The following is a 23,410-nucleotide window of genomic DNA, read 5'->3' as shown; positions in this document are numbered from 1 at the left end:
CAGAGACGCCAGATTCCATTTCCAGGGGGTACCAAACACAACAAAAAATTCTGTGTGTGATGAGGCAAGGTAGGGAAATGCTCAGTGCTGTTAAAATCAGGTGATTGGTTCTGTGGGAAATGGATTTATAGAAAATTCTTAAGGTTTAATAGAAGGCTCACACAGTGTGTGCATCTGTGTGTAAACTTTGGGATGAGAAATGCTGACTTAGAAATGCCATTGAATAGGACAGACATTGCTGAGAGAGAAATGGAACTAGAAATAAGTTTCAAAGGATGGTTTTGTAAATAAGATTAGATATTTTAGAGAAATAGAACTGTGAAAGATGCACTGTAGTGGGACCCACGAGGGGTAATTTTAGATTATTGGTTTTAAGGCATTTACAGCATGGTGTGGTAAAGCTGATAAGCCAAGAACTGCTTATAATGTATTGCAATTAAGAAATAATCAGCCTCTAATGTAATTCTGTATAGTCATACCCTTCTTATTAGATTAAAAATGGAATAAAAGTTGTTAAAATTCCTCTCAGTTTCCCCATCTGTAAATCAAAAAAGGTGTAATCCAACAAGTTCCACTGACACTGGTGGGTGTTTTTTGGGTGATAACACTGGTGATATTTTTTGATAATTTTGACTTTTGACTTATAATTTGACTTTTTTCCTCTATGAAAATAACTCCAGCTGAGGGTAAACCCATGGGTGCTTGAACCCTGGTGATTTACAGTGGGACCACAGAGCCATGGGTCTAAACCTCACATTTTTTTATTATGCTAAACATAGCTTTTTTTTTTTTTTAATAAGAGCATTGCTCTGAACCTCATGTACCATTTCTTTATAAGTTGATACACAGGGAAAAGACAAGACAAGAGTTTATCTCAATATTTACCCACGGGATTGGAGTAAAAATAAATCTTTGGCAAAAACATAGACGTGAGAATCAAAATATATATTTTTATGTGTGTGTGTTGGGACCGTTTTCCTTCCCAGCTAAGAGCAGGCAAAGCAAGCTCAGAAAGTCTCCGTGCTGGGAACAAGCGTATCCACTTGTGGAACACGATCTGTGCAGCAGGGCCCGGCTCTGCGTGGGCTGGGCTTTAATCAGCCCCGCAGATTGGAGGGGAAGGGGGGCACCAGCATCTGCACAAAGCGCCGGGGCTGCAGTGACGCAGAGCCCGCGGGGCTCGCTGCCCTGGGCCGTTCCTGGCTGCTGGCAAAGCGCGGAGAGCCCCGGCACCAGGCAGGGGTTTGGAGCCCCGCATGCCCGGGGGGATGGAGCCGGGGGAGCCCCGCGGTCAGGAGCTCTGCTCTGGGCTCGCGTGAATCATCCCCATTGCATGTGCGCGGCTCGCTGTGCTGGCTGCCCTTTGTAGCTGAGGTAGTGGGATTCGTAGCCCTCTATTCATACTGTAATTATTTTATATACATATATATATATATATATATATATATATATATATATATATATATATATACATACATATATATATATATACATATATATATATAATATTTTATATATATATTATTGTATCTGAGTTATTATGATCCATAGCCCTCTATTCATATTGCAATAATATATATATTATATATATTATTGTATCTGAGTTATTGTAATCCATAGCCCTCTGTTCATATTGTAATTATTATATATTATATATATTATATATATTATTGTATCTGAGTTATTGTAATTCACAGCCCTCTATTAATATTGTAATTATTATATATTATATATATTCTTTTATCTGAGTTATCGTAATTCACAGCCCTCTATTCAAACTGTAATCATTATGTATTATATATATAATATATATATAATTGTATCTGAGTTATTGTGATTCATAGCCCTCTATTCATATTGTAATTATTATATATTATATATATAATATATTATATATATTATATATAATTGTATCTGAGTTATTGTAATTCACAGCCCTCTATTCAAACTGTAATTATTATATATTACGTATATAATATATATAATTGTATCTGAGTTATTGTGATCCATAGCCCTCTATTCCTATTGAAATTATTATGTATTATATATATAATATATATAATTGTATCTGAGTTATTGTGATCCATAGCCCTCTATTCCTATTGAAATTATTATATATTATATATAATATATTATAATTATAATATATACATTATATGTATGTATTATTGTATCTGAGTTATTGTGATTCATAGCCCTCTAATAATATTGTAATTATCATCTATTATATATAATAATATATTGTAATTTTTATATATCTATATTATATCTATTATTTTATCTGAGTTATTGTAATTCATAAGTGTCTATCCATATTGTAATTCTTGTATATTATATATATGATATCTATAATATATTTTAAGTATTATATATTTAATATACATATTCTTGTATCTGAGTTATTGCAATTCATAGCCCTCTATTCATATTGTCATTATTGTACATATTATAGATGTATATAAAATATTGTAATTATATATATATATATGTACATTATATATATATATATATAATTGTATCAGAGTTATTGTAATTCATAGCCCCTCTTGTAATTCAGAGACCTCTGTGCTTGCCCAGTTCCACGAGCGCTCCCCCCCAAATTATTCTGGGTGATTTTCCCCACTGGCTTTTTAACAGCCTGAGGCCTTGAGTTTCTAACATTTCCTGTGGCAGATTTCTGCACTGCCCAGAAACACACCCTGAGAGCCAAACCAAACCTGCTGCTCCTTCCCCAGCTGCATTTCCTTGCAGCAGCCCAAACCCATGACCTCGTTCTGTGCCTGCCCTGCCAATATCCATTGGACACTCCTGCCTTGTTTGTTATCCCTGTCTCACCTGGGCTCACTCCTGCTCCCCCTTCTCACCTTATTTATGTTATTTAATAGTGCTTAAAATGGTTTCCAGCCCAATTTAGCTTCACCTGTGGTGCTAGGAGGTTTTGGGAGTTTTGGGCTTTGATCCCCAAACTGGCCCATTGCAAAATCTTGGTCAGTGCCATCCCGTGGTGCAGGTGCTTCCAGAAACTTCTTCCCAACATTTCAACCATGGTTTTGTTAAAGACCAAAAGGAAATGTGGTGTGTTGCCAGTGGCATAACCTGCTGGGGGTCTGTCTGCATGCTCAGCTCTCCTCTCATTCCCAGATTTCTGGTGGCTCTCCAGAGGCAGCACAGCCCCTCTGCTGCCCCTCCTTCCCCAGGCCCAGCCCCAGGGTGATCTGTCCCACATGGATGGGCCGGAGCTCTCCCATGGAAAGATCTAAGGGAGAAAGAAATGCACCAGCACAAGCCCTGAAACAGGATCCGGGCTGCCATGCTGCACAGGAGGGGGGGAAGGGGAAGGGCAGGGCCATGTGCTGGATCCAGGCTGGGCTGCAGGAATGGGCAGGGTGTCTCCCCATCTCCTCCATGCCCAGGGGCTCAGGGCACCCTTCCCCTCTCACTTCTGCCCCCACAAACTTTCATCCCACAGCTGCCAGGCATTCACAGCCTTCTCACAACTTTTATTTTATTTCTTTGCCTTTTTTGGTTCCTGTGTTTCTCCTAGACTGAATTGCAGGCAAAGTCTGAGCAGCTCATCCTAAACACAGAAATCCTGGGGCTGGAAAAGCTCTGCCAGCCCATGCAGTGCCAGCTGTGCCCCATGGGCACCTTGTCCCCAGCCCAGAGCACTCAGTGCCACCTGCAGGGGACACCTGCAGGGCTGGGCACTGCAAAGCTCCCTGGGCAGCCCCTGCCAAGGCCTGAGCTCCCTTTCCATGGGGAAAATTTTCCTGATATCCAACCTGAGCCCCTCCTGGCACAACTTGAGGCCTTTCCTTCTCATCCTGTCCCTGTTCCCTGCTAGAAAAGGGTGACTCCCAAGTGAGAAAGCAAAATTTGCTCACTTTCTAAAGAAACAGCACCAAACACAACCCACAGAGGGAAAAAAAGGCTGATTTTTGATTTAATATTTGCCTGGCTCAGCCCATAGGGAACATCCAAGCCACCACTCACCTGATCCCACAGAATGTTCCTCAGCTGAGCTGTAAAGTGAGACATTTCCACTTATGTATTATATATACAGGCTGCTGATGTTCCTGGAGATAAAAGGTGTTGAGTTCCTGCTGCTTTCACCCCTTGGCAGGAGGAGGGGAAGGCTGGTGCCCAGCAGTGAAAGTGTTACTGAGCACCAGGGGCAGCTGGAACTGCTGAGGGAGGCACATGGAAAACATGACGCCGAGCAAGCAGGGCTAATTAATGCTGGCTGCTTAAATTAGAAAGCTTTTAATGGCTGATGTTTAAAAATAACACCTTAATGACATCTAAAAATAGCTGCTGCTGAGCCCCAGACTGGTTTGACCTCCATTAAATGGGGGGTCCATTTCCCAGGACTGGGGGTGTAAATCACATTTTCCTTTGAGGCCCTGTTCTCCCCAGGATCAGCTGCAAAGCCTCGTGCCTGACCTCGGGAGCCTCTTTGCAAATGCACCAGAGTGAGCTGGATCCCTCCTCAGGAGGGTGGGAAAGGTCCTGGGTGGGATGAGGAATTGGAGGGGATAATCTTGGGTCGTGCTCATCATGAGGGAGTGAAAAAAGGAGACTCAGGGCTGCCCTCCTCACTCTGCACAGCTCCTGAAAGGGGCCTGTGCTCAGCTGGCCCTGGGCTCTTTCTCCAGCAGCACTGACACAACCAGAGCACACAGCCTCGAGCTGCACCAAGGGAAATCCAGGCTGGAGAGCAGGGAAAAGGTTTTTCCAGCAAGGGTGAGAAAGTTCTGGAATGGCTGCCCGGGGAGGTGGTGGAGTGCCCATGCCTGGGTGTGTTTAACAAAGCCTGGATGTGGCACTGGGTGCCAGGGTTCAGTTGAGGGGTTGGGGCTGGGCTGGACTCGATGGTCTTGAAGGTCTCTTCCAACCTGGTCACTCTGGGAATTCTGTCTTTTGCCCAGACCAGGCAAAAACAGGGATGAGGAAGGTGGTGCTGGGATTAAGGACACAGGAGACCCAAGCTCCATTTCCAGCTCTGTTGCCGATGTCCTGTGAGATGTCTTGAGGTCCCTCATGGTCCTGCTGTGACCCAAAACCATGTGGGCATCTCCCTGATCATGGAGGAATATTCCCAGGATAATTTCCCTGAGATGTATGGCATGCTTAGATCCAGGAGCACCTCGCAGAAAACAAAAAATAATATAAAAAAGTAAAATACTGCTTCATTTTCCTTAATATGGGAATCAAACCCAAATAACCTGCAAGGCAAACATACATGAGGACTTCCCATGGTTGCGACAGAAATAAAATATCTCCAGTAGTGCTGGAGGAAACAGTTTGCTCCTTTGTGCTGTGCTTGGCCCTAACTCATGGCCTGTCATATCTGTGATAGCTGAGAGAAATCTGCAGCCTGACCTCCCCTGGAATGGTGATTTCTGACATAAAACCTTCTGTGATTTTCTCAGAATCTGCAAACGAGGTCAATTCCTTCAGCAGCCACATCAACTCAGGTGTTTTCATTTCTGTGTTACATGAAGAGAACCTGAAAGGCCAGGAACTGGCAACAGGAGGAAAAACTCTCCTAAAACCAGCACACTAAAGAAAAGCTGCTCTTTGGTTTGCTCTTCCCTTCCAGGCAGCAAATCCAACATCCCATTGCTGCCCATCCCATTGCTGCCCATCCCATGGCAAATTCCAAATCAAAGGAATGTGTAGGAGCAGAGTCCTCAGCCTGTGGTGTTTTCTTGCCCAGGCCACAAAATCCTTGTGCTTTTCCCTTTTCCCTTTCTTTTCACAACATCCAAGGGATTGTTTTGGGAAGAGATGACCCCTGCTGCAAGAAAGATGGAGAAACACAATTTCCAAGGGCTGGAGGGACGGGACACAGGGAATGGCTTCAAACTGAAGAGGGCAGGGTTAGATGGGGTATTGGGAATGAGGAATTGTTCCTGGCAGGGTGGGCAGGGGCTGGGATGGAATTCCCAGAGCAGCTGGGGCTGCCCCTGGATCCCTGGCAGTGCCCAAGGCCAGGTTGGACACTGGGGCTGGAGCAGCCTGGGACAGTGGGAGGTGTCCCTGCCATGGCAGGGGTGGCACTGGGTGAACTTTAAGGTCCCTTCCAACCCAAACCATTCCACGATTCCATGATTTTGCTGTCAGGCAGAGAGCAGTGAAAGCCACAACAACAGAGACCAACCCTGGCATTGATGCCACTCCAAGCACGCCAGGGTAGTTAGAGACAAGTCTGAGATAATGGGAACGTGGAGCAGCTTCCACTTTGCTCCCTCTGTCTCCTTCTGCTGTCCTGATGGCTTTGATTATTGATCCAGATGCTTTTCCTCCCTTTTCCTGCTCGGGCCAGCTCCAGCAAACACTTCCACTTTCTCCTCTGAGCAGGAGTTTCAGCACATGCACGGGGCTTGGCAGAACTGGAGCCTAAACTCGTTCCTGTTTCTGAATTCCAGGCTGGATTGTGATGCAGGGGTTATTTTATATATTAAAATATCGTGTTTCTGCCCACACACATCATGTGTGATGGATAACAGAGCTGGCAAGGCAGCCACTGGAAAAGGCCACTTAGTCTGGGATTTATACAGGAGGAAGAGTTGCCATTCCTTTTTTTCCAGCTTGGATTTATACATGACCAAAGTGTGAAGGTGTTGTCCCTCAGAAGCTCCAGGATGTTCAACTGATTCCACATTTCACCCACAACCTGAAATCACGACCTGAAACTCCCCAGATCCTAATGAAAATTGTTCCCCTTTGAGTTACTTTCTTGAAATGCAACCTCAAGAAATACTGGGCAGTCAGGAAAGCTACTTTAATCCAATATTTGTTACCCTCTTCCACAGGTTTTAAATCACTCTTTTTGCTCCCTACTTTGAGCAAATACACCCTTATTGTTTTCCTAGTCCTGCTATGACCTTCTGGGAATGTTTTCATCGTGTAAAGCAACCTGCAGTTCCCTACTTTATAAATCTCCTTCATTCCAAGTGTTAACACTACCTAATTCTCCGCTTTAGAGAGGAAATCATGTTTGTTTTTTTGAAGAGCCTGCTGGGAAGAGGAATATTTGCATTTCAAATATTTTTTTTCCATTTCATAAATTGTCTTGAGTTCTCTTCCCAGTGGGCAGCACAAGGCTGTTTATATAAGGGAAGAGGGAAGCTTGCTTTCCCATTACCTCCACAAAAACACGATTAACAGCGATAACTATGCTAATTATTGCCCTCGCTGCACTTGAAACGCACCTCACTGGCTGGAGAGGCAAAGCTTTGGGGTAATAATTAACTCCTTTTTCCCTCAATTACCTTTTATTAGGAGAGCAGGAGGTGTCGGGGCGAAACAGCCGCAGATCTTCCAAGAAAACCTTGCGCCTTCCGAGCGAACCCAAGCGGAGGCGCCTCATTAAGGGAACCACACAGGACAAACATTCCCATGGCCAGCTGGGCCTTGGAGCTGCTGGGCTTCTCCCTCAGCCTGCTGGGCTTCATTGGGACGTTAATTGCCACCATCCTGCCGCACTGGTGGCGCTCGGCCCACGTGGGCACCAACATCCTGACGGCCGTGGCCTACCTGAAGGGGCTGTGGATGGAGTGCGTGCGGCACAGCACCGGCGTCTACCAGTGCCAGGCCCACCGCTCCCAGCTGGCGCTGCCCGCCGACCTCCGCGCCGCCCAGGCCATGATGGTCACCTCCTGCCTGCTGGCCGTGCTGGCGGCCGCCGTGGCCGTGGTGGGCATGAGGTGCACGCGCTGCGCCGAGGGCAGCCCCACCAAGGCCTCCATGGCCGGCTCCGGCGGCGTCGGCTTCGTGGCGGCCGGGCTGCTCTGCCTGGTGCCGGTGTCGTGGTGCACCAACGAGGTGGTGGTGGAGTTCTACAGCCCCACGCTGCCCGCTGGGATGAAGTACGAGATAGGGCAGGCTCTTTATCTGGGCTTTGTCTCCTCGGCCTTGACCATCCTGGGTGGGGCCCTGCTGTGCACGTCGTGCCTCGGGAATGAGGCGCCTTTCCAGCCGCGTTCCGCAGCGCCTCCGTCCTCCAGGCCACTCAGCGCCTCCAAGGGCGACCACGCTCCTTCCCTGGCATCTGCGTCCCACAGCGGCTACAGACTGAGTGACTACGTGTGAGCTCTCCCTGCATCTGGCGCCGCTGCCTCGGGAATTCCGTGCCTGGCACCAGAGAACTTGGAATGGATGCTGGAGTTCACAATCGTTTGTTCCTTCCTTTTCTTCCCGGAGGAGGACAGGGTGTGGATGCAGAACTGCTGCCTGCAAAACCTGGGAAATAAAGTCAAAGGAGGCTGAGGTATTCCCAAGGCAGCACATCCCTGTCTACCTCCCATCACAGCTTTCCAGGTAATTCAAGAGGTGTTTTGTTAAAAATTATAGTTTGGTTTGGAGTCGGTGCCCTGTGAAGCAGAACTGGCCACATCGCTTTGTTTCTTCCCAAAAAAAGACAGTTTTCCCCAAAACCTAGAATTTTTTGGGGATACACAATGATTTCCAGCAGATTGCCTGCTCAGCTCCTCATTTCCATAATTCACGAACATGACAAGGTATTAATTTTTCTTTCACTTAACTTTTTGTTTGTTTTTGTACAGTCCCTTGAAATATGAATTTCAATGGCACTGTGACAGATGTATTTGACAGCCTGTTACAGCCAATATTTGAAGTTATATTACAATGTTTTGACCTGATCAAAATAAAATTTCAGTGCATTTTTTGAAATGCATCACAAGGGAAACAAACCCTATAAGTGGCTCAGAATTGGGTTTTCTACAAATGTCAGGAATAGAATGGAACCAGACATTTGATATTAAATATACTTTAAAAATTAGAATTAAAAAGTCTCAGAATTCATCACTTTTAGCTGTTGAGCAGATTTAGCATTCTGCACAATCTATGCATTATAGGGAGTGGAAAAACAGTTTCTAGAATCCTATTTCATGAATGCCATGTAATGAAATGTGCTCATTTCTTAGGATGAATGCTGGTATTTTGTGCCTGAAGGTGCAATGGGGTTGGCAAGGTTATTTTCATCCCCTCCAGTGATTTCTGGGGAACTTCCATTGGGGCATAAGGCACCCTTCATGCCAACACCCATGGACTGTGACCACTGCTTGTCAGAAGTACCAAATCCAGACATTTCCTTCTCAAATCCTCACAGAATTCCATCGTTCCACAGTGCATTCAAACAATCAAAAATTAAAATAATGAGCAAAGAAGCCCAGCCCTCTCCATCTCACATTACAGCAAAGTCCCAGGCACACATATTGGGATATAAAATTATGACAAAAAAGAGAATCAATGGATTTCTCTTAAACCAGAAATGTATAGGTCTCCCACTTTCAACAGATGGACCAACACACTGAAAAAAATAATTCCAAGACCTATGAGGCAACAATTCTTCATTTGGCAAAAAGAAAAATCTGTTTGCAATTATATTGTCACCTTGTGTCACCTCTGGAGCTGGGAGATTTTCAACATTTCCCCTGGTTTCACTCTGAACCTTCCTTTCTGTGGTTGATCACCATTGCCTTTGGCTTTATGTTGATTTGGATTGGACAGAGGGTTTTCAGCACTGCTTCATGTTAACATCACCACTGTTTTTAAAAATAAATGGATTTTCTAAGCAATTTGCTGAGACCAACAATAATAAAAGTGATCTGGGACCTGACTTTGGTTATTTGTGGTGATAGGACAAGGGGAATGGCTTTGAACTGAAGGAGGGCAGGGAGGGATGGGGTATTGAGAATTAGGGATTGTTCCCTGGCAGGGTGGGCAGGGCTGGGATGGAATTCCATCCCTGGATCCCTGGCAGTGCCCAAGGCCAGGCTGGACACTGGGGCTGGAGCAGCCTGGTCTGCATATTCATAGAATCCCAGAATCCCAGAAGGATTTGGGTTGGAAGGGACCTCAAAGCCCATCCAGTGCCACCCCTGCCATGGCAGGGACACCTCCCACTGTCCCAGGCTGCTCCAATGTCCCCAGTGTCCAACCTGGCCTTGGGCACTGCCAGGGATGCAGGGGCAGCCACAGCTAATTGTATTTGCTGGGAATGTTCCAATGAAGGCAGGAATGATGAATCTGGCTCCATGTTCTCTGAAGGCTGATTTATTACTTTATGATACTATTTTTATCTTTATATTAAAGAATACTAAAACTACACTAAAGAATACAGAAAGGACACAGACAGAAGGATAAAAAGATAATAATGAAAACTCCTGACTCTCTCCAGAGTCCTGACACAGCTTGGCCCTGATTGGCCAAAGAGTGAAAACAACTCCCAGCAGAATCCAATGGAACAATCACCTGTGGGTGAACAATCTCCAAACACATTCCACATGAGCACAACACAGGAGAAGCAAATGAGATAAGAATTGTTTTCCTTTTCTCAGAGGCTTCCCAGCTTCCCAGGAGGAAAAAACCTGGGTGAAGGATATTTTGCAGAGAATGTGAATGCCACAACAGCTGCTCTGGGAATTCCATCCCAGCCCCTCATTTCCATCCCAGGGAACAATTCCTCACTGCCAAGATCCCATCCAGCCCTGCCCTCTGGCACTGGCAGCCATTCCCTGGGTGCTGTCCCTGCATCCCCTGGAAATTGTCTCTCTGCAGCTTTCCTGGGGCTCCTGCAGGCCCTGCAAGGCCACCCTGAGCTCAGCCCAAAGCTTCTCCTGTGCAGGTGAACAATCCCAGCTGTGCCAGCCTTTCCTCCCAGCAGAGCTGCTCCATCCCTCTGCCCATCCTGGAGCCTCCTCTGGGCTCTCTGCAGCAGCTCCAGCTCCTCCCTGGGCTGGGGCAGGGCTGGACACCAGTTGAAGGTGTCCCTGCCCATGGTACTGGGGTGCAGCTGGATAATCTTTAAGGTCCCCTCCAGCCCAAATTCTGTGATCAATGACCCTGCAAACATCTCAGGGACAGACTCTGAGATGCAGGGAATGGACACAAACTGCACAACAGCTTCTTAGGGAAGATGGAGACCAACTGTTCATGGTCCATTATAGATTTCTGGGATGCTTTTTTCAGCTCAATGGAGGTGGTAAATGCCTTAGGCTTTTCCATCATTTCCATCCTAAGGGATGCTGCCAAGTGATTGGATATCAACCTGAGGCAGGGCTTGGACAGCCATGAATGCTGGAGCACAGTTCCAAGGGAGGAAATGGCTGTGGGTCATTAGGGTTTGCCAGCTACTGATAAATTCATTCCCTGGCCAGGTTTTGGTGTGGTGGGAATACTCCTGTGCAGGGCTGCTCTTACTGCAGCAATCCCCAGCCAGGCAGAATGTGTGACAGGAGTAGGAACAGTTTATAAATCCTGGCAAAAATTCCTGGAAGTGCTCAGATGTCAATAGAGAGGGAAATGGTTTCTGTCACAGAGCTGTGAACCAGGGGATCTTACTCCATGCTAAAACTGACACCAGTGTCTGCTTTTCTTTCTTTCTTTCTTTCTTTCTTTCTTTCTTTCTTTCTTTCTTTCTTTCTTTCTTTCTTTCTTTCTTTCTTTCTTTCTTTCTTTCTTTCTTTCTTTCTTTCTTTCTTTCTTTCTTTCTTTCTTCCTTTCTCCTTTCTCCTTCCTTCCTTCCTTCCTTCCTTCCTTCCTTCCTTCCTTCCTTCCTTCCTTCCTTCCTTCCTTCCTTCCTTCCTTCCTTCCTTCCTTCCTTCCTTCCTTCCTTCCTTCCTTCCTTCCTTCCTTCCTTCCTTCCTTCCTTCCTTCCTTCTCTCTTTTCTCCTTTCCTTTCCTTCCCTTCCCCTTTCCCTGAGATTTCCTTGACATTTCCTTTCCTTGGAATTTCCTTGAAATTTCATTTCCTTGAAATCTCCTTTCCTTTCCTTGAAATTTCCTTCCCTTTCCCTTCCCTCTTTTCCTTCTTTGATCTGCTAAAAGACATTATCCCTTCCTTGCATGCCTTGCTTTGCCATGTAGCATGAATGTTATTTTATGTTATTTTTCACTTGTTTTCTTAAAAATTACAAATACAGCTTGTTCCCCACATTCATTTTATCGCCATTTCCTATTCTTATCACTACAGGGGCACCTGGAGGTGTTGATTCCCAACTTAATTCACATCATCCTTTCCAAATCTTCAGCCCATGGCATCAGAAGTCATGTTTAAACCCTTCCCTGAGAATCCTGACTGTTCTTCTGACAGTTTCCCATAAACTCAAACATCTGAATGGCTTTAAAATGCTCTATGGACAAGAAAGGCAGGACAGACCCAACCTCCCTCCTTTTTCCTGGGGGAAAAGGTGGTTAATTTTATTTTCTGCTTTAAGCAGGAGGAAAAGACATTAATTTCATTAGCTCACACTTCAAAGATGTTTGGTAAGCAAACTGTTGGAAAGGGGAGTGAATCAATGCAGAGATGTGACCTGTTGAGAGCACAAGTACAGACTTCATGGAGATGTGTGGATATTTAAAATGCTGGAACTCCAGCTCCATTGACTTCCCTGAGGTCACAATTTCACCCATAAGCTCATTATTACTGTCAATACTCCCAAATCTATTAGAGAGCTTTTAACTAAAAGGCCTCCAGAGCAGAGAGAATCAAAGTCAGGAGGATTTTGCCCCCTCAGAGGGATGGGATGGCAAGGAAAGGCTTTTGCTGGCCATTTCACAAAGTGTTTGGTATTGAGCAGAGCAGCTGCAACCCGTGGGATGTGTGAGGGAGATCTCCCTTCCACTGGAGTCAAGGACAAGCAATTTTATTTTAAAAATGTCATAATCACTGGTATTGATCAGCAGGGGTGCTCTCAAATCCATCCAGGCTGGGGCTATCACCACTGTTGCTATCCCTGGCAATTCCAGCCCAATTAAGCTGCCTTGCTAATGAACCTCAGCTGCTTTTCATGGCTCTCTGTGGGAGAAAAGGGATCCTGGACAGAGCAATTCCAGCCTTCCACCCTGCCCTGAGCTGCCTCTTTGTTCCACTTGGTCACATTTTATCATTCCATGGAAAACACAGAGAGCAAAATTTCAGGAGCATCACTAAGCCTTGAAAACCAGAGTTAAAGTGCTTGGGAGAGGTTGTGGCTGCCCCTGCATCCCTGGCAGTGCCCAGGGCCAGGCTGGACACTGGGGCTGGAGCAGCCTGGGACAGTGGGAGGTGTCCCTGCCATGGCAGGGCTGGATGATGTTGAAGGTCTCTTCCAACCTGGATGATTCTGTGAAACCCATGATAAAATAACACAGATAAAATAGCACAGATAAAGTAACACCAGATCTGGGTTACATCCTGTTTGCAAAGTCAGACCATTTTAAGCCCACTCACTCTTGGAAGGGAGCAGAGGAAGAAGAATCTGGAAATTGGGACAGTTCAGTAAAATATTTTCCTTCCACTGTGAACTCAGGGAATCAGCTTTGCACTGGTTGATGTTTTCTAGAGTTTTGTGGAATTGGTGCTTGCTTCCTCTGCAAGGGAAAACCACCAAGCAAGCTGCCAGCAGGAGGAAAAAACTGAGAGCAAAGGAAAGGAATTCCCATCTCCAGTACCATCCAAGTGTTCTTTGTGTGACCTGGGCACGCAACAAACGGGGCTGTGCTGGATCCAGAGCCCACAGAACCCCTGGCACCAGGAGCTGGCAGGTGCCCCACCACAACTGCCACTCCCTCAGCCCTGGGGTGAGGCTCTTGGGAGCTCCCAACTCATCCAGTCTTGGGATGAGATCCAGACTTTGGGACCTGGATCCAGACTCTGGAACTGGGATCCAGACTTTGGAACTGGGATCCTGTCTTTGGGACCTGGATCCAGCCTTTGGAATCTGAATCCAGACTCTGGAACCTGGATCCAGACTTTGGAACTGGGATCCAGCCTTTGGAACCTGGATCCAGACTCTGGAACCTGGATCAGGACTTTGGAATCTGAATCCAGCCTTTGGAACCTGGATCCAGTCTTTGGAACTGGGATCCAGTCTTTGGAACCTGGATCCAGTTTTTTGAATCTGGATCCAGTTTTTGGAACCTGGACCCATCTTTGGGACCTGGATCCAGCCTTTGGAACCTGAACCCAGTCTTTGGAATCTGGATCCAGGCAGACGCCCCCGTTTGGGATCCCTGGGCTCGTGGAGCTGATCCCATGGCCAGCAGCACATCCCAAGCACTGGAATATGCAGTGCAGCCAGCAGAACCCCAGTGGTGGCACCTCAGGCTCTGCCACAGCCTCAGCTCCTCCTCTCCAGACTCCCAAAGCTGTCTGGGCTCTCCCAGCTGTGGTTCTGCCTCCTGGCAGAAGTTACGTGGCAGACACGAGCAAACTGATCCATGAAAGCAGAAATGGGCTGTGAACAGAACTTCTGGAATGTCTCATTGCTTCCAAGGCCCAAACAGGAGAATATTGGTCTTTAGAGAAGCTCACACTCCATGGACTCAACACCTTCCCTTCCTCTGGAGCTTTTATGGTGTCTGGGCATCGGCTCCAGCTCTCCCTCAGTGTGACCAGACCTGCAGCAATTCCTGTCAATCCCGCTGCCAGAGCTGCTTCTCTTTTCCCAGCCCCAGCCAAAGTTTCCTCTGTTCCTCCTGCAACACATTTTGAAGATGTGTTTTGGCCAACTTTGTTGAATTCTTTGTTTTCTGCCTAATGAGTTCCATCACCTCCTGAGAGGTGTCCCTGCCCATGGCAGGGGGTTGGAATGAGGTGACCTTTAAGGTCCCTTCCAACCCAAATAATTTTGGGATTCCATGATTTAACCTCAGAGCACACTCAGGAGGGATGCAAGGATTGTTATCCCTCCTTTTTCATGATGAGCACCAAGCAAAAATAAGAATTCAGTGAATGCTGCCAAGTTCACCAGAGGGGTTTAAAGAAGTGGCCACTGTTCAGCACTAACCAGAGGCCCCCAGCCCCTTGTGGGTTGGGAATGAACCCTCTCATCCCCCAAACCTGAGATGCCAGAGCTGACTGGGAGCAGCAGGGGTCACACATGGAGCCTCTGGAGCTGATCCCAAAGTTCTGCCTGGCATGGGACACTCGGGGAGAATCACAATCACCCTCCAGGGTCCCACCAAGGACTCATGGGCAGCTCAGCTGGGGCCCAGCAGCCTGAGCCTCCTTCCTGAGTACAGGAGACACAGAATCCCCAAATCCCTGGGGCTGGCCCAGCCCTGCCAGCCCATGCAGTGCCAGCTGTGCCCCATGGGCACCTTGTCCCCAGCCCAGAGCACTCAGTGCCACCTGCAGGGGACACCTGCAGGGCTGGGCACTGCAAAGCTCCCTGGGCAGCCCCTGCCAAGGCCTGAGCTCCCTTGCCATGGGCAAATTGCTGCTGCTGTCCAAGCTGAGCCTGCCCTGGCCCAGCCTGAGGCCGTTCCCTCTGCTCCTGTCCCTGTGCCCTGGGAGCAGAGCCCGACCCCCCCGGCTGTGCCCTCCTGGCAGGGACTTGTGCAGAGCCACAAGGGCCCCTGAGCCTCCTTTGCTCCAGCCCCAGCCCCTGCCCAGCTCCCTCAGGGATTCTGCAGCCCCTGCCCAGCTCCCTCAGGGATTCTCCAGCCCCTGCCCAGCTCCCTCAGGGATTCTGCAGCCCCTGCCCAGCTCCCTCAGGGATTCTCCAGCCCCTGCCCAGCTCCCTCAGGGATTCTGCAGCCCCTGCCCAGCTCCCTCAGGGATTCTCCAGCCCCTGCCCAGCTCCCTCACTGGGATTGACTCTTCAGAACCTTCACCACCCTCGGCAGGAAAGATCCATGTCTGGAACAGAGGCAGAGACTGAATCTCCATCCCAGCTCCAGGTTATCTCCAGCAGCTCCATCTCCCATGTCCAAAGGAAAAGCTCATTTCAGTAGAGAAATCATTTCAGGATGAGCTGAATTATCTGCTACATCTGATTCCAACTTCACTCCACCCCAAGGGAGCCAACTCCCACTCATGTTTCACCCGAAAGCCTCTGGAAAAAGCCACCTCCAGCTCCCTGTGGGTTAATCACAGAATCCCAAAGGATGCAGCCAATAGCTCCTTCCCTATTTAAACACAGTCTGAATTGGGTATTAACTACCTGCTGTGTTTGGCAGCTCTCTTATTCCTAAAATAAATAACTGTATGAAAAGTCATAAACTCTATATTGGACTTTTTCATAAAAAAAAAAAAAGCCAGAAAAAAATCAAAGTACTGTCAGGATTTTAGCAGCCTCACTTCTTGCAGTAAATCTGCTTCCACAGCTGTTCCTGCTGTACTGTGTCCTTCAGCCAAGAGCTGCTGCAGTCCAACATTTCCTTCTTAAGTTATTCCTTACCCAGAGCAAAGCCAGGGGAATTTTGGACAGGGCTTGCCTGCTCAAAATTATGAATGTGCTCTTATTAGAGCAGGTTGCATGTTTTATATTAAATATTCATTCAAATAACAATCCAGCAAAATGTTTGTCGGGATAAGAGTTACTTTGGCTGAAAGGACACATTTTTCTTCCAGTCTCCACCAAAACTCGCCCATATTTATCATGTCCAAGATCTAAGAGGATCTTGCTTGAACTTGGTTGAGCTCCTTCAGCAGTGCCAGATCCTGTTCTCCTGTTTCAGAGCTGCACCACTTCAGGAATTGCTTGGTTGTCACCAGGGAAAAGCCTTTTACGGGTTCAAGCTTTTTACAGGGGGGAAAAAAAGCAAAAAAAAGGGAGGGGAAAAAAAGAGGAAAGTGGCATTTTCTCCTCCTGCCTCTTAAAAACCTGCCCATGTTGAGCTGAGAGCCACAAAGTGTCTCACAATGGTTTGATTGCATGGAATTTTGGAATGGTTGGAGGGGAAGGGACCTCAAAGCCCTCCCAGAGCCACCCCAGCCATGGCAGGGACACCTCCCACTGTCCCAGGTGCTCCAAGTGTCCAACCTGGCCCTGGGCACTGCCAGGGATCCAGGGAAGTCCAAAACCTTCCAAGCAATCCGTGCTTCACCACCCTCATAATAAAGAATTTCCTCCCAAAATCCCATCTGTCCCTGCCCTCCCTCATCCTAAAACCATTCCCTCTTTTCCCATCACTCCATCCCTTGGGAAATGTCCCTCTCCAGGTCAAACCATGAAGGAAAAGTTTCCCTGAAAGCCCAGAGAACTCCAGAGCTCCACTCCTCGTTCTGAGGCAAAGCCCAGCTCCAGGAGCTGCTTCCATGAACAAAATGAAGGATTAGCAACGTTGCCATCGTGTGGCTGCTCCCAGCAAAGGCTCATGAGCCCGAATTTCTTCATCAGAAAGAATTTTCCACCTGGATCCTTCTGATAAAGCTCAGAAACAATGCTGGAAGTTGTTACTACTACAGGATATAATTACAATAATTATTTTTATAGCAAGACCGTGTGTGCAGGGGATAAGGTGAAACCACAGCTCTGCCTGTGCTCCTTACCCTCAGGGATTTATAGATCATATTGAAAACCTCACTCCAAAATTCATCTTGAGCTATCCAAGCAGAAATTCTAGAAGTGAAAATCCTCTCTTCCTGCAGAAACGAGAAGGAAGGAAGGAATCAGTTTCAATACTCTTCATATTTGACATGGCTTGAAAGTGAAATTTTAATGTTCCAACTCTTGAATTACTTCATCCCGACTGCTGAAATAATTTGTGAATTTCAGTGATTTTATTCTATTTTCTCTTATAATCCCTTCTCTGCAGTATCACATAAATTCTTCAACACTGACAGGAAAGATCCAAGGGCAGGAACCCCCACAGCCACCCCAGAGCAGCTGGGGCTGCCCCTGGCTCCCTGGCAGTGCCCAAGGCCAGCCTGGAGCAGCCTGGCACAGTGGAACCTGTCCCTGGGTGAGCTTTAAGGTCCCTTCCAACCCAAACCATTCCATGATTCGGTGATGTTCTGGAAAATCCCTTCCCTCCTTCTGGGAAGCTGAGAGTGAACAGAAGCACTGGTGAATTTACAGAAACAATGGTGAATTTACAGAAGCACTGGTGAATTTACAGAAACAATGGTGAATTTACAGAAACAATGGTGAATTTACCACCCCCTGCTCCAGGAACCAGCACATCCCAGCTCCTGGCAAAGTTCTCCAATTTTTTTGGTGGAAAACCCTGCCTGGGCATAAAGTGCAGTTGTTTTATGCCCACCCTTTGCCATTACACAGGATTTCCCATTCCAAGGAATTCGAACCCATCTTTTTCCTGCACTCTCTGCTCAGAATTTCGTATTTTATCCAGTAAAATATTGCAGCAGGACAGTGTTTTGTGCTATTCCTGCTGACCCAAGCAAGGAACTCTGATCTGGCTGTTCCTGGCTGTCAATTTTCCCTTCTTGTAAAATCCACCCCAGAGCAGAGCTGAAGATTTTTTAGAGATTTCAGATTTGGAATATTGGAGCACACAGCCAACACCTCCTCTCCTGCCCTGCTGTTTATTTTTAAGCACATCCAGCTGGTGCAACCCCACTGGAAAGGGGAAAACAAAACCATCCAGAGGCTCCTGCAGCTCCTGCCCTGCAGAAGGAGCACTCAGTGAGCCCAAAGTACCATTTTGAAGGAGATCAATTGACCAGGCTGAGATCCCACAGCCATTCCCATTCCAACCTGGCCCTTTTCCATTTCCCTCAGCAAACAACACTTGAAAATTCCTTATTTCAGCTTGGCAGAAATCAAAACAAAAACTCCTGCCCAGCTTATTTATTTACTTTTGGTGGCTGAAGGGGAGAAGTTTATGCTGAGACAAATCCTGACATTATTTATCATCAAAATTCAGCATTATTGTGGTCAAAACTGAAATCTTGAGGAGGAAAAATTCGCAGAGAAATAATTCCCTTCAAAATGAAGCTTTCCTGGTTCAACTCTCAGCAAGGAAAACATTTCAAGTGGAAAACACAAATAACTGGAGCACAAACAGGAAGATTTGGGGAGTTCAGCCCCTGCAGAAAAGATGGCAAAAACTTAAAAGACACAAACAGGTTCCTCTCCTTTCAGGAGCACCAGGATCAGGTTTTCCCAGGCATTGGAAGAGCCCCAATTTATACCCAGTTTCCAGACAGAAAGAAATCTGTGAACCTTTTTAATTCTTCATGCTCTGAGAGGCAAATCCTCTCGGGTTGCAGGCACAGAGGCCTCGGGGCCAGGGCTTTTCCTGGGATTTTTCAGCTGGGGGAAAAATCAGCAGGATCCTCAGCAATACCAACACCCCTGTGCTGGGAGCTCAGCAGCCACAGGAGGGAAAACTGCCCCCAGTTCCCAGAATTCCCAGAATTCCCAGAATCACTGGGTTGGAAGAGACCTTCAAGACCATGGAGTCCAACCCAGCCCCAACACAACTAAACCCTGGTAGATATTTTTGCCCCCAGCGTCCAGGAGGAATGATGAGGTGGACTCCATCTTATCAGAAGGCTAATTAATTAATTTGTTATACTATATTATTCTATAGTATATTACATTATGTTACATTACATCTAAACTGAATCTGCACTCATCTCGTGACTGTGAGCCCACAGTCCTGACACACACACCTGGATTCACCTGGTCAGTGAATCAAACCACACCAGAACCCAATTCTCAATTATCAATTCTCAATTCTCTTCAGGTAAACCATCTTCCAGCATGCATTCCACTTGTGAACAAACACAGGAGCAGGAAATGAAACAAGAATTGTTTTTCCTTTCTCTGAGGTTCAGAGAATGTGAATCTCAGAAATATTCTTGGGAAGTTGTGCCTTGTGTTTCTCTGTGAAGAGAAATGTGGCTACACCCAGTGCCACATCCAGGCTTTGTTAAACACACCCAGGCATGGGGACTCCACCACCTCCCCGGGCAGCCATTCCAGAACTTTCTCAGCCTTGCTGGAAAAACCTTTTCCCTGCTCTCCAGCCTGGATTTCCCTTGGTGCAGCTCGAGGCTGTGTGCTCTGGTTGTGTCAGTGCTGCTGGAGAAAGAGCCCAGGGCCAGCTGAGCCCAGGCCCCTTTCAGGAGCTGTGCAGAGTGAGGAGGGCAGCCCTGAGTCTCCTTTGCTCCAGGCTGAGCACCCCCAGCTCCCTCAGGGCTTCCTCACAGGGTTTGTGTTCCCAGCCCCTCTCCAGCCTCCTTGGCCCCCCTGGATGTGCTCAGTGTCCCAAGGTCCTTCCCAAACTGAAGGGCCAGAATGACCTCCCTGCTCCTGGGACAGCCAGGGACAGACACAGGGATGGACACAGGGACAGACACAGAGACAGACAGGGACAGACACAGGGACAGAATGACCTCCCTGCTCCTGCTGGCCACTCCATTCCTGATCCAGACCAGGAGCCATTGCCCTTCTTTTTTTTGCTCATTCCAGCTTTTCTGCTGGGCTTGGAGCAGCTGCAGGGAGACCCCAAGATGATGAACATGGAAAAGTTTCTCTGACAGAGATGGGGAAGGAGGAGCAGCCTCAGCACCCCCAGTCCCATCCCTCTGCAGCTCTGTCAGATCCCCTTGGAAGGGGAATGGCAGCATCCCAAAATCCCACACCTGAGGAAGAACAGAGCTGCTGTGTGGGGTTGGGGCTGCTCAGGGAGAGGCATAATTGGGACCAAATGTTGGGAATTGATTTCAGAGATGATTGGTAAAAGTGCTGCTGAGTGAGGGCTGAGAGATCTGAGCAGGAACGTCGGGAATGAGCAGGGGAAAATATCTGGGAAGGACAGAGGGGTTTGGGATGGGAGGGACCTTAAAAATCATCCAACTCCACCCCCTGCATTGCAGGGACACCTCCCACTGTCCCAGGCTGCTCCAAGCCCCAGGGTCCAACCTGGCCTTGGGCACTGCCAGGGATGCCTCAGGTCTGGGTTCACATTCTGGGATGCTGAGCTCTGTGCACAGAGCAGGGAGACAAAACAATTCCTGCTCCAGCTGGGCACCAAGGACAAATGATCCAAATCTCAGCCCCAGAGCACAAACCCCGTGGGCTGGAGAGAGAAAAACAAGCAGGGTGGGACTGCAGGGGCTAAAGCTGGGATGGGACAATGAACTGCAAGATGCAAATGGAGCAGAACTGATCCCAGGGACAGAGCCCGTGCCCGGCCGTGCATTTTGGGGCCATTTTGGTTCATCTTGGGTGCAGCCCTGGCTGGGCTCTGGTGCTGCCCAAGGTGCATCCATGGAGGAGATGCTTTGAATCAATCCCTGCTTTATTCTGTAGCTCTGCCCAGCCTCTGCTCTGGGGCAGCCTGCACAAGGCATCACCAGGGATCCAGGGGCAGCCCCAGCTGCTCTGGGCACCCTGTGCCCCCTCCCAGGGAACAATTCCTTCCCTTTATCCACCCTAAGCCCACTCCTTGTCATCCCAAAGCTACTCCCCCTTGTCCTGACACTCCTCTTTTCCCATCACCTCCTCCAGGCCCTGAACATTGTTCCCTTGCTGGACTTTTCTCCCAAGCCCTAAATCCATGCCAGCCTCTCCATAAAGGCTGCCAGCAGCTCTGTGGGCTGTTCCTGCAGTCAGAGCTTCTGCTGGATGTGCAGTCCTGGGAATCTGTACCCCCTCAGCCCATGGCTCATCCAAGATCTGATGCTTGGAGCACTCTGTGCTGCCAGCTCCTCCTGGAAAAGGCTCTGGATGCACTGAGTAGGAGGCTCTGATCATGATTGAAGTCGTCTTGCTGTGTCCTCTTCCCTCTAAAACCCTCTTTGCTTCTTCAGCACTTGGAAAAAAACCTGAAATAATCAGTTTGTAGAACAAAAAAATATAAAAGTAAAGAGGATGAAGAATGTCTGAAGGATGAAGTCTGGAGTAGAGGGGAGTTTCTGCTCAGTTTGCTCTGCTTTAGGGAATGCTGTCACCTGCTGGCAGGAGAGTCAGAAATTGGAGTTTTGTGGGAATAAAAAAGAGCCTCCCCATTCCAGAGGGGAAAAACCCCACAAAAACCCTCCCAAGTAAAAGCCAGGCTGGGAAATGAGGCGTTCCTGGGACAGAGGGATCCTCACTGGGCGGAGGCTCCTGCACAGGAATTCCCAGAGACACCAAAGTCGCTCTCAGCTTCCCTCCCACACCCACCCCAATTTCTGCCTCCTTCTCCCCTCTCTGCACACCCCAGCTCCCATTAACCCCTTCCTGCCCCTTTTCCCCTCCCAGCCACCTCCGTTCCCATGGACACTCCCTCCTCTCTTCCAACCACCTCCCACCTTCCCCGTGGCCAGGGAAAAGCAGGAGCTCCCACAGGGCAGGGACCTCTCAACCTCCCTGAATTCCACCATTTCCATTTCCCACAGGCAGCACTCTGAGATCTGGCACTGCCCAAAATTCTCCCTGTGCTGGCCACTCCAGGGCTGTGGTTGGGAAAAAATCAGGAAAAAATTATTCCTGGAAAAGGAAGGATGCCCAGGGAAGTGGTGGAATCACATCCCTGATGCCATTTAATTCCTGACATTTTGTTAGCACATAATTCATCTGCCTCTTCTCCAGGGTCCTGCAGCTGCCAGAGCAGAAAACACCACAAAATCCCCAAAAAGTATTGTTTTTAAAAAAATTAATTTGATGGTCTTTATATTTTATATAATATTTATATAATATTTATATTTATTTTATGTTCATATATTGTTTATTTATATCTACATATTACTTTTATATTTTAATGTATTATTTATTTATATTAATTTATCTATTTTTATTTATATTATAAATTTTATAAGCTATAAGTTTATATTATAAATATATTTTATATATTTTTAAGTTTTATTTATATTATAATTATGTTATACTATATTACATTATATCATGTTATATTATATATTGCATATTATATTATATCATATTACATTATAATAATATACAATATAAAATTATTATGTTAATATATTTATATAATACAATATATTATATTTTATATATATAATATATTATATATATTATATAATATAGAATATATTATTATATTATATATTATAATATATTAGAATATATTATTATATATTAATATTATATTATATATTTTATTATATTATAATATTATATAACATTATATAATATATAATAATATATAGATTTATAAAATTATTATATTAATATATTTATATATTATTAAAATAATATATAGATATATAAAATTATATTATATTATATTATATTATATTATATTATATTATATTATATTATTATTTCTTTATTTGATAACAAAATTCATATAAACACAGGGAATATGCAGACAAAATGCAGAGCCTGTTTGGAATCCATGGGCAAGGATCAAACAAATTTTGACCAGAAAGCAGTGGTTAATTATTAAATAAATATATTATATTATTTATATTAATTTTAAGATTATTAATTTTAAGATATTATTATTATTTTAACATATTAATTTATCTTGTTAGTATTTATATTATATAATATATTATAAATAATATATTTATATTATATAATATAAATGTTAACAAGATAAATTAATATTGACAGCTGGGAAGGTAAAAATTTAAAATTCAACAGCACAGGAGCACAAGGTGTGGCTGTTTAAAAATGAACCATTATTACACAGCCAAAAGTCTTTTCAGGAACAAGACAATCATGAATCCTCACCCAGCTAAAAAGTTACAAAA

At 46.2% G+C, this 23,410-nt stretch overlaps 2 protein-coding genes across 2 annotated transcripts in view; one reads left to right on the top strand and one right to left on the bottom strand.

Annotated features, from left to right (window-relative positions):
• DOP1B (DOP1 leucine zipper like protein B) overlaps positions 1 to 23,410 on the bottom strand; it is a 169,931-nt gene that overhangs the window by 32,161 nt on the left and 114,360 nt on the right. The gene's annotated exons all lie outside the window — the stretch shown is intronic.
• CLDN14 (claudin 14) lies at positions 7,294 to 8,129 on the top strand. Its single transcript, XM_054628101.2, has one exon. It carries the CDS (start codon positions 7,405 to 7,407, stop codon positions 8,095 to 8,097), a length of 693 nt encoding a protein of 230 aa, XP_054484076.2. The 5' UTR covers positions 7,294 to 7,404; the 3' UTR covers positions 8,098 to 8,129.

This window comes from Agelaius phoeniceus, chromosome 2 (genome assembly GCF_051311805.1).
Source record: "Agelaius phoeniceus isolate bAgePho1 chromosome 2, bAgePho1.hap1, whole genome shotgun sequence".
Lineage (NCBI taxonomy): Eukaryota > Metazoa > Chordata > Aves > Passeriformes > Icteridae > Agelaius > Agelaius phoeniceus.
The sequence above is the reverse complement of the archived record's forward strand: the minus strand, read 5'-3'. Positions and strand labels throughout refer to the sequence as shown.

Coding starts and splice junctions, on each gene's coding strand:
- CLDN14 (XM_054628101.2), top strand. CDS start 7,405: ATGGCCAGCTGGGCCTTGGAGCTGCTGGGCTTCTCCCTCAGCCTGCTG.